A 12,281-nucleotide genomic window follows, 5' to 3' on the forward strand; every position below is an offset into this window, starting at 1 on the left:
TCTACTATACATATTGGGAAGTCAAGTCAGCAGAAGTTTGACATCTTCACTGAGACCTGATGTTTAGATAGTGGGGTTTTGACAAACTGCAAACCTTAAATGAGCTTTTACCTATACCAAATTGTGGTACAATTTTACTTTATCATTTGGGTAATCTACCATGCATATATAATCTCTTTTGAAGGAAATGTTCTCAAGATAAAGTATATACTTTTGATATTTTGTCATGTGGACCTCTGCTGACCCCAAATGACCTTTGACCTCCACCCAAACTGATAGGGTTGTTGTGCTCACTGTAAGAAAGACACATGCCTAATATGAGCTTTATGATGTAACCCATCTTGGGATATTATTGTGTTTACAAGGTTTGTGTTTATAAGGCTTCACAGAGTGTAATGACTCCAAATGACCTTTGACCCACCAATAAGATTCTTGTATTCATTATAGGAAAGCCACATGCAAAATATGAGAGCCAATAAAGTTTCCTATCTGGAGATATCTTGCTTACAAGGATTTCAAGTTCTGACCCTGTTGACCTTACATGAATTGTGACCTACACCCCAATCGTGCAGAACTTTACACTTGTACTTGTACATAAGGCTATCCTACCATGCATATGAGCTCCTTTGATTTTCAGGTAATGTAGATACAGCCTTTCTTGAGATTTTCACATTTTGCCCTCTGCTGACTCCAAATGACCTTTGACCTTCACCCAAAATAATAGAGTTCTTGTACTAATTATGAGGAAGCCAAGTGCCAAATATGACAACTGCAGAGGTTACTGTACCTAGCTTGAGATATCGTGTTTACAAGCTAGGGCAAGCACGCAAAGTTGACTGCATACAGTAGGTTACCTGCCTGCATACGGCAAGTAACCGAAAAGCCACCCTTGCAATAATTGTTTACATTACCTTTTGTGCTTCACTCAGGCTGCAGAATTACACAAAGGATTTTTCTCCACGTTTACAAACACAGGTAGAAATATATATTCGCAGCCCATTCAGATTTCAATTTAGAAAAAACTTGAATGAAACATTGCCGTGAGATTAGTACATGAAATCAGGAGACTTTAACTGTTCCCTGTAATAAATTGTTATTTTAGATTTTAAATGATGCTTTCGCTGTTTGTTTATATGCTCCGTGAAGTTTGTGAACAATCTCCGCACATGAGAACTTCCCATACATAATGCACAGTTAATTCGCATTGAGATTGGTCATTGATAAAACTCTAACTAGGCAACAGCTAAGTTTCGTAAACGGCGCTCGGTCATTTATGGAATTTATATAAAACCAAATTGTGGGTAGTGAATTGGAAAGTGACATACAGCGGTATTCCTGCGGGAAAAAGGTGGGGGGGGGGCCTTACATTAATTAAATACTTGCTCAAATTTGTAACTCGGTTAATTCTCTTTCAAACCACTACATGTATACCATGTGAATGTCTATAAACATTAAATACTCGTCTGTTTAGAACTGCACATCATACGGCACACCATAGGGCCATTTTAAGGTACCTGACCTCAAAGCTAACTGACTTACGTTGGGAGTCGATGTCTTGAATTTCAATTCTCCTGCCATGAAGGAATCGCAGGCACAGGTGAATATTCTCGACCCTCTGTGCTCGGATGATGGGCCTTGTCTGAATCCCACCGACTTTTTCCTTAACTGTGCAATAAAAGGTGAAAACATTACTCCCAACTCTTTCATTGTTGGCTCTTTTAGGTAAAGCAATTTACAATGGAAAAAAGAAAATATCAGTAAAAATCAGCAATTTTGCCATATTCATTGGTGGCTCATTTAAAGCATACAACTACTGTAGTAGCCTATACAGTACTTGCATATATATTGGTTTACCATTTTCCAATTTGCCACAGTACTACTAACACCCTGCAGGAGGGTAAGGGGGTTGAGTGGGGTCGGGACCATGACTCCATAATAATATTCACAGCAATGAGTTACTGACAAGGGGGGGGGGGAATGGTGACACCATAGGTGCCAATTTCACCACCACTGAGCATTAAATTGACTCACACGGCAGTGGGGGGAGTAGTACAGTACAGTATTTCTTAGCACAACCTTGCATTAACACCTAAGTATAAACCTCAATTATAGTCAAAATATGCCTATGTAGAAGTCACCATTTGATATCTAAACTTTTTCTGGAGGGGGGGGGGGGGTAACCTTGGCTCCCAACAAGGGAGCCACTACCAACCCTCATTCAAAACTGCTTTATCTACAGGTCTACAGAGTACAGACCTTCCAAAAAGGTTCCTACCAAAGTCAACAGGAGGGGAAATGTTGTAATTTAACATGTGAATTACTGCCATTCATTCAGTTTATATGCATCCACTGAGTTTTAAGTTGAAACAGCTGGATACAACAGAGTATGGAGGCTACCTAACTTCACATTAATCCTCAGGGAATTCTTAGCCTTTTTATCTCCTTTTGAAAATATGAAAGGTATATAATTGAATAATGAACTAAAGCTATGGAATGCCAATAGGGTCAAAGCACCAAACAATATTGAAAGTCTTCAGTATGGTTTGTGTTGCTATTAGCAACTCCAATAAGTGTCCCAACTGTGCAGTTAGTTTGAACTCAGTCTGTTCTAGGAATTGAAAAACTGATCTCCACTGCCACTCAGAATTTTACCAGAACTCTAAACAAATATTATTCTAAGGATATTCCATACAATAGGACTACGTTTAATAACAATTTTTTAGAGACATTTTTATATGTACTTGGATCTTTTTCCCCCCCTGCAAAATGGAAACTACAGTACTTAGACAATTTGTTGCATTGTGTAGTTGAGGTATATACAGTTAAAGTATGTACATGGTGCCTTAAATTAGAAAACCTTTCCAGGAAAACCAATTTTAATCAATCTAATCTGTCTTGAAATATCAATCAAGTGGGGAAGAGGATGAAGGGAGATGTTGAGGGGGGCAGAGGCCTGGGGTTGATTTATAATTACTAACTGCGTAAAGCTACAATGTTCAAAAATTCAGTTTTTGTTTACATCTTGGATTTTGATTGATCAAGCTTTGACACGCCTCCAGGGTTATTCCATTATAAAATGAGCAACGATCTAGGAAATGATTTCAAATGATATTCTGCATGCTTTTGGAGCTGATAGTTTTGACAACATGAATACGTACAATATTGTGTGTATCATTTATACAGTAAGGGACAGAGAAGTACCGAGCTGTAAAAACACCAGTTGCACATTAACATTTAACATTTGCACATTGCTGCACATTAACAAAAATGTTAACTATTCAAAACAAAGTCATTGTCTTGACTTCATTGGCATGGAAGTTTAAATGTTGTGGATTTATGTAAGTGTTCTGCAATGACTAGAAATACACACACAGACACATACTGTACTCACATACATACACCCAAACACAAACTGTACTCACACGCAAACACGCATACAGAGATGCACAAAATTAATGATTCAACTCTGCTCTACGGGTAAACCTCAAAAACTTTCCAAACTAAATGTGATCCATTGCCTTTGGAAACTGAATGTTATTCTTGATGGACATTTAGGAGCGCATAAAGATTTATGTGAAGGAAATTTATTGGAGAACTTGATAGCTTAACAAATGATATCTTGCAATATAAAAGTCACTGCGATTTAATACTAATGCTTTTGATGTAACTGCACTTTTCTAGAATATTTGAGGTCAAGACTATTTAAACTGTTTATCAAGTCAAGGTATCCTTGCACTTCCCAATTTCCTGTATTAACTACACAATTCTTTTCTTCACACAGTTCACAAGGTTTCAACAATTTATTGCAAAGTTCTTCTACTCTGCAGCGACGCAAATGAAGGATAAAAGCTCTCTCTCCTTGATTTTAATTGCCATTTCGAGAGTAATTGTTCATTGCTTCCAGGAGTTCCTTTGAAAGAAATCATCCCCAAAGCTAAAATTACTAACATGGTCGAATGAAAAGAGGGGTTTAAAGACACGCTAACAATAGTATCTAACAAACACCATCCTCAGAGCTTCTTATCTAGACTATTGATCCCGGCTTGCTTCTGACGGATCTATTGTCCAAACAAGCCGGGGATAAATCGATCGTTTGAAAGCTCTACTAATGGGTGATGAGTCCCGTAAGTATTTCCATAGATTCAACATCTTCTCCTCCCTTGACTGAGTATCTATTCTACAGGCCGGCCACTAGTAATAATGATGTTTACGTCCACGGGCGCCCTTCAGACACTTGACGGAGAAGATGAGGGTTTGCATTGAAATGGAAACTGTGTCGGTCATTTGACGATGAGTGACCGCAAACAGCTCCCAAGTAGTACATTCATAACGACTGACTTGACCACATCTTTATGTTGTGGGTCCGGTTTTTGATCGGACAAATATCTCCCTTTTTTTTTTCTTCTTTTCTTTTGATTTTTGTTCTATTTTGGATGAAACATGGATTCACACTTCACTACAATCATTATCTGGTGAAGAGTGTCTAGGTGGAGCAGGGAGGCAGAACTGAAATGAAGTTACGTTTGCCAAGACCTCACGGTCAATTTTCATAAGTTGTCTGCTCCAAATCAATTCAATTTTACAATAACAGTATTGCCATATTAGTATTCATCGATCAGTATTGCCCTCCCGAATGTGTTAGAAAGTCAATTTTACAATGAGCACTCATTCTCAAACCTCAAATTTAATCATACTGATCTTTTTTGCTTTAGCAATTTATATTAAACTCCTCACATATACAAACACATATATAGAAATAACAGTAAAACTGTTTTAACAACTATATGCTGCATTTAGAGAAAGGCTGGATTTCGAGTGAGATACAATAATTAAATTAAGTAAATGATTGGAGGTAAAATAGCCAATGTTGTTTTTTGCAGAGCTTTCAAGCAAAACTAGCTCTTCTTTTAGTGCATGATCACCGAAAGTGACAAGGAGCAGCAGGAATTGAAACTATTTTATAGAGAAGAGTGTTGGCATGGCAGTGAAGTCAAAGCGACTTACTGATTTCTGCTGGATTTAGCAGATGTACAGTATATACACACTGGCTGTTTGCCAAAAGAACAAGCTTGATTTACACCACATCACAGTTGCACTAAGCATGGGGTTCTATGTTTTATACAGGTATCAATATTTTTAAAGGTCAACACAATGGATAAGAATATAAAAACTAATAAATAGCATCAACGCACAGGAGAATAGAGTGTATAGAGAGTTAAACCTATACAGATTTGCCTAGGTACAGTAGGTACATTCTTTTTGTAAACAAAATTCTTACCAATGTTCCTTAGATAGACCAATACTATCAAAAGTTAGGAAGATTTCTAGAGAAAGCATAACGGAATCAAAGCCCCAATTTTTAACGAGATAATAACTTCATTGAAAAAACCCTCAAATTTAATGATATATTTAAGCTTTGATTTCTGCCAAAAACTCATTCAGAGTCAATGAGATGCAACAACCGATCATGATTGCAAATGATTGATACTACTGTAAATCAATAGTTATCAATTGACTGCAATGGTATCAAGAATTCAAGCATTCACTTCTAAGAAGTTTTGATGCATACATGTGCCAGAATTCAGTAAAGATCTTACTTAAACTCAATCTGAATTCAGGGAGGGGGCCATCAAAAGTCTTTGTCCAGGAGTTGAACTGTTAAATTGCCTTTTCCAGGAAACTAAAAATCCACATGAAATGGTCGACACAACTGAGGTATTATTACAAATCATGATGCCTGAACAGTCTCTTTCAGTAAAAATTTCAACTGTCAAAGTAGACTACTGTACATATGTAATCAAAGGACTGAATTAAGCAAACAGGTACAGTACTGTACATGCACAGTATGTAACCATTGATTGATTGTAATCATATTGATTAGCCGTTCACGGAAAGCTCTTTTCATTACGAAAGAAATGACAATCAAGCTAGCACCAGGCATAACAGAGGACCTTCGACTGATTCCCGAGGGGATCAGTGAACTGGAAAGAGGAAGGATGGGGTGTCAAGACGGACGAAAGAAAATCGTTTCGATGGTGACATGGGGGGGGGGGGATTTCTAAAGGACTAAGAGGTGAAGGTTTTGCACTGTCTAAGAAGAAAGAAAGGCTTCTTGACAATCAAATTTTCTATCTAAAGCCAGCTATAAAATGGCCTCTGGTTCTTCCAATAAACATTGCCTTATGAATGGCAAGCAGTTCAATTGCCTAAAGTAAACTGTAAATATTACCTAAGTATATACGGTTAAAAAGTCATTTGAAAAGTGTTTCACTTGGACTATGAACATAATGTAAAGTATTGTACAGTTGGTTTTAAAAATACGGCTGTCAAAAATTAGATGTGGGGATTAAATAACTATTGATTAAATCTTTACTTTTATTTTATTTTCATAACAATTAGACAACAGGGAACCTCTATATTAGGATCTTCAAATGATGATTGAGTTGAGTGAGGTCATGATCATAGTCCAGAAGATACATGTACGTAAGAAGAGAGTATAAAGAAAGACCTACAGTAGGTTATCATAAACTTTAATGTAAATTTTCACAATAGATTTAAATACTTTACTTACATAAAACTTCCAATAAGTTCACTAATGTTATCCCATCTGACAGACTTTTCTTCAGATCTGCGATGAGACGATGTTTCTGCCTCTTTAGAATATTGTTTGCCCATTCTGTGAATTCCTTGAAGAGGTGTAAAAAACAAAGGAGAAAGTAAATCAGCAAAATACGAAATATTATGCAGTGCGTGCGTATCATTCAAAACTCTAGGGAGCTTGCGACGTACGGTAATTGAATACAAAGATTTGAGTGTTATCAACCAATCGAATGAATGCTTAATTTGTGGATGTAAAACCTGTCATTTCTAATAGAGATTTATGGAACAAACACTTTATTAAATAAATTTGAAGCTAATTGAATTGATTGGGCAGCAACGCTATTAATTTTGGGTAATTTACTTGCATGAGTGTGCATGAACCCATCAATATGCAATGAACTTCATGTGAGCATTCTGTTCTGCAGGGGAGCATTGGAGAAGTTGTACAGTAACATAACTAAATGGAATATCAAAGGTAAAAGTTTTGGTGAAATTGTTTTCAACAAGGCTGAAAATGTATGTACCGTACATGATTCAGTGATACTTTTCAATGTCATGAACATAAGAAATAAATCAATCTTGCAATTGATGGCAACTTGGCGTTGGACTGGTGACATTAAAAGCCCAGATAAATTTATTGATCACAGTTTGGGGTGCGGAGTAAACAGGCATTGACACTGCATGGAATAGAATAAACAGACCAAGTACAGTATAATATCAACAGGTATTAAGCTAGGGCAGTACATTAGCATGGTAACCTCAGATAAGTAGCTTGGACTGACCAAAAAATGCAGGAAACATGGTTTATTTTGGTTGCAAGAAGCTCAGTTATTTCTGAGGCAGTGGAGTGTGGTGGGGATGGGAGGGGGCAGTGGGGGTGTTGGTGGTGTGGAAGTATTGTATTATGAAAGAATCTTACAATGACGTATAAATGGATAAATAGGCAAATTGTCTAAGTTCCACTCTGGAGTATTTATGTATACAGCATTTCAAGCCCTGCAAATTTTTTTAACATGGCTGTTATGCACTGCACATGCTACTGATTACATCTGGAATATGTTTAATGATCCAAAGTTTTGGGACAGAAGAATGACTTTTTCCCGCCTATTTATCCTGTTGAACTGGGGTTCCTCAGTTTCATACTGTAATTGTAACTAAAGGGTAGTAGCTGGGATGATAAAGTTGCAAAATAACAAAATAACTGCTACTGTACATCACCACGGCACCCTCTGAACAAATAAACCTGACGAACAGTTGAGATTCTGTACTCCTTTGAACAACAGTATTGTAAGTGTATGCTCGTAAACAACACAAACTACGACTAAAACAAACTGGCATCTTTTGAATCAATTTCCGAAAAGCTGCAACAGCTCTAGCGGGGAGAGATGCCGATACACATAACTGTAGTCCAAGGGGGTAAAAGCTGGCAGTCAAAAGGAGAAGAAGAAGAAGATCATATTTAAAGAGAGGATTGTGGCTGAGTTATCAATCCCTGAACAAATAACCTCAACACAATAAGCGTTTGGGTCTGGTGACGAACAGCATATCATTTGTCGCATACCGCTGCAATGACTAAAAGCTATAAGAAACTAAAGACAAAAAAATGTTCTCCCCTTGTTTTCCCCTCTGGAATGTTCGATGGAATACAAACTTGAAGAATGTTCTTCAATAATGTTGGATAAAATCTTTACTTGTCGAATTTTGACGATCGTAATCAGTCAGAAACGATTAGATTCATGTACTGTATGAAGGAAACAAATCCTTTGTTCAAACAACGTTCAACCACATGTGGTAAAAAGTGCCGGCCCGTACAGTAAATCTGTTGATTGTTGTGAATGCAGTTTTCAAATTATATATACTACTATTGTATGGAGAAAGCACAATGTACAGAGAAGGTAACCATAAACACATAATAAACTGTGTATTCACATCAATTAGATGGACATCACAGATCTATGCACCCTAAATAAAAACAACTTGTGACATAATTTGAGACATGAAACAACAAACTTGAACAAAGAAAATAGTCTAAGTCGAAACTTGTATGTAACAGTAAATCCCCCAAAACTTACTGGTTTGGGAATTTACGAGCGACGATACTTACCTGTCTCCCACTCCACAATTGCACTTTCCTATTTAAAGATATATGTGTAGTTAGGTAGATCTAGGAAATTGCAATTGTGGAGTGGGAGACAGGTAGTAAGAGAGGAGCGAATTAAATACAGAATTCATGACCATGAAGCAATTCATAATGATAAAATAGTCTGGGAAAAAAAAATGCAGGAGAATATAAAAAGATCTGGAAGAAAGAAGCAATTGAGCATTCCCCTGATGTACAGGTAATGGATATGTGGGTGGTGTGTGCATAAAGTCACCAATATACAGAACTACTGTACAGACTGTTGGTAGATATGAAAGAGTATTTGTAGGGAATCATTTTTCCGTTATTGCATCGCAAAAAGCTTTGCAAAATGCTTTGCCAAGTCCGTATCAGTTTTTATACACAGGAACCGTAGTATTATATAAGACTCACCGAATATATACCGTAAGTGTAGAACATTCTTGTGCTTCACACATACCTTGTATGGTGTACCGTGTGACACTGCTTGTACTGACTTCTGTGAGATTGTAAATTTATACTCTACAACTACACATCATTAATAAAGCCTTCGGGCAGTTCATTATTTTTCAAAACATACATCCTTTACAGTAGCACATTAGGTCTAAAATCTTTTTCTAGAAAATGTAAATTTAACATCTCTGCAGAAACTACAGTAGATACTAGCCGATTGATGTATACACTTATTTACAACTCTTGCCAGACATTTTACTGTACTGTACAGGTAGTCAGTTTGTTTGCACTTTTAAAATTTGACACATGATCGCACCAATTGGGAGACGAAAGGCACTCAAAGGTTTCCTTACAGACATACAATGAAAACATTGCACTACAGACTTTGTATTCAAGTCGTTCCCAGGAAACAAGTTAGGGTTTCACAGTTTTGCTTAGAAAATAGTGCTCTTAGAGATTCACATATCAAAAAGTGTGTAATTTTCATAAATCTAAGCATCATATTTTAGAATTTAGATACTTTGCCAGTATGGTTCCGAGTACAAAAGTTGTGTCATATATACTTGCACTGCAGCAATATTACCTTTTTTTCCATAGCAATTTGCTACGGTATATTACTGGTCACGTACCTCAATGTATCTAGGTTCCAAAACTAAAACTGTTCGACAGTGCACAAGAGGTAACGTAGTGATATTCTTACAGACGATACATAATCTAACAATTAACTTGAACAGAGGCAATGCGATAAATAATCAACTACATTAAGTCAAAAAAAATGCATGTGTACTCACTTGGCACGTCTGCAATTCCCACTCTCCCCCAACAGTTGATTTGACCGGTATTGCTGTCCTACCCTTATTGTACAACCCACGTGGTGAAGATACATTGCCATTCTCCTTCACTTTGTCGTAGGCCTTTGCTGACTTCTCCGTCCATGACTTGATAGGCTGTGGACGATGTGCCTTTGTACCAGGCATTCCTCTGACTTACGATCCTAGTCGTTGATCATGGAGGAAGGAGGATTTACAACTCCCAAGTTGCATTAAAAAATTACATCCAAATTTTATACAATTACATCTTCAACTGTTGCTTTTAAATTTATGAAGCGTTGTATTTCTTCCTACATGATTGTTCTTGCATCAGTGATCATTGTGAGTTTCCCTGTGGAGAAATCAACCATATAACTAATTCATATACATGTATATTCATGACAATTAACATGATGAAACACTTTCATCCTTCAAATTCTAGGGCATCCTGAAATACATGTCACATAGAATTAAATTATTGGCTAATGTGACTAAATGTGACTAAATGAGCATCGTTATCAACCAAGAGGAAATCAGAGTTATTGGCACTGCAACTGGGTGACACCAATGACACCTCGCACCCTGCAGCGTATCAGTCTAGAGCCCATAAATCAGTATAGGCCAATCTGCCCTTGGGACTGTACTATGTCACAACAATGGTTCCCATACTGTACTTATTATTGCTGTACTGGAATTTACAACACTTCACATTTACATTCCATAAATGTCCAGATTTCTTGGCAGGCGCGTAGCCAGGAATTTACCAACTACATAGGCAAACTATCAGAGCCGTAGATACGCCATTGCAAACAATCTAAGCGTAGTGCCACCATGGGAAGCACCAAGAAAATTTTGGCTGATAATGCCTCCCAGATCGCTGGAAATGGCACTACCGAGGCCTTGAAAGTTGCATCTTAGCATTTTCTCTTTTGAAATTACTAACGATATCCAGGCGCGTAGCCAAGGGGGGGGGGAGCGAAGGGGGCAGCCGCCCCCCTTGAGCATATTTTTAAATTTTTTTTTTAATGTTTTTATAATATCGCTAGTATTTTCAAAAGAGAAAATGCTAAGATGCAACTTACAAGGCCTGGGAAGTGCCATTTCCAGTGATCTGGGAGGCATTTACAGCCAAAATTTTCTTGTACGCTTCGCGCCAACCATGGTAGCGCTACGCTTAGATAGTTTGCAATGCCGAATCTACAGTTTCGCCCCTCCCTTGGCAAATTCCTGGCTACGCGCCTGACGATATCATAAAAACATAAAAAATAAATGAACAAAATATGCTCAAGGGGAGGCGGCTGCCCCCTTCGCCCCCCCCCCCCCACCTTGGCTTTCTAAATGGTGGCTTCTTCAGGTATTTTTTTTTGCTCAATAGTCGGAAGCCAGAGAAATTCCTGCATACAGATTGAGCTTTATAACTTCAAATCTGTTCCCTTTAACCTCAAAATAATTATCCCCACGATAAGGGGGGGCTTATAAGCCCCCGAGGGGGCAAGTTGTCCTAGCGTTGGGGAGGAGTCTATAGACTCCTCCCCAAGGCCATGACAACTTGTTCTCCTTCCCATAAAATATTAGAGCTGCCCTAATCAGGGTCTACTAGTGTATGCTTCTAAAGCCTACAGTATGATATGCCCTAGACTACTTTGTGTAAGTTAGGTATACAGTACTAATGTAACACACTTTTGACCGTTTTGATAAACTAGACCTAATTCACTTTGGTTTGAAATTCGTGAACATTTCTGATCAACGAAAAAGTAACCCACAACTACAACAAGTGGCATATAATCACCGCCATTGCAGATTGATGTAGCCTAGGTTAGGCCTAACTTATATCAGAGAGGGTTAGGGAACTTACGCGCTGCCAAGTTATGTCAACTATTGTCCTAACTTTTGTTTATGAAATTAACGTACTAAATTACAAATGGAAATGCCACAAGACAGAAGGGAAAAGACGAAGAACTTCGTCAACTTACCAATAAGAAATAAGGAAAACACTGTTATCTTTGCATTTCCTCGAATATCAAAATAAAATAATCCCCAAAGCCTGTAAACAAAAGAGTTGCGTGACTCAAAATTTACGTTCGTTAATCCAATTGAGCGAAGCTTGCACACATGTATGTATTTTACTGTGTCAAGTAGCGGAACGGGCAACAAGATAGCGTCCTTAGCACTGGGATTTAAACCCTACACCTGTGTACGGTACAAAGGGTGAACGAATGCGCTCTTGTGACGTCATCAGTGGCCTCATTTTTGGACCAAAATAAACTGGCGATTGCTACTGTATGTATGTCACTCTATAA

General features: G+C 37.7%; 1 protein-coding gene across 2 annotated transcripts in view; it reads right to left on the bottom strand.

Moving 5' to 3' along the window:
• LOC139970490 (uncharacterized) overlaps positions 1–12,130 on the bottom strand; it is a 31,083-nt gene extending 18,953 nt beyond the window's left edge. For both annotated transcript variants that reach the window (XR_011794161.1, XM_071976246.1), the window contains exons 1-4: positions 11,955–12,130; positions 9,964–10,333; positions 6,572–6,686; positions 1,540–1,665 (exon numbers count right to left, since the gene is read on the bottom strand). Coding sequence is in view for 1 of the 2 variants with exons in the window: in XM_071976246.1 (XP_071832347.1) it covers positions 1,540–1,665; positions 6,572–6,686; positions 9,964–10,149 (427 nt within the window). In the remaining variant the exon portion in view is untranslated. The remainder of the gene's footprint in view (positions 1–1,539; positions 1,666–6,571; positions 6,687–9,963; positions 10,334–11,954) is intronic.
• Between the last annotated feature and the right edge of the window lie 151 nt (positions 12,131–12,281).

The sequence above is a fragment of the Apostichopus japonicus genome, chromosome 8 (genome assembly GCF_037975245.1).
Source record: "Apostichopus japonicus isolate 1M-3 chromosome 8, ASM3797524v1, whole genome shotgun sequence".
In the NCBI taxonomy this organism is placed as follows: domain Eukaryota; kingdom Metazoa; phylum Echinodermata; class Holothuroidea; order Aspidochirotida; family Stichopodidae; genus Apostichopus; species Apostichopus japonicus.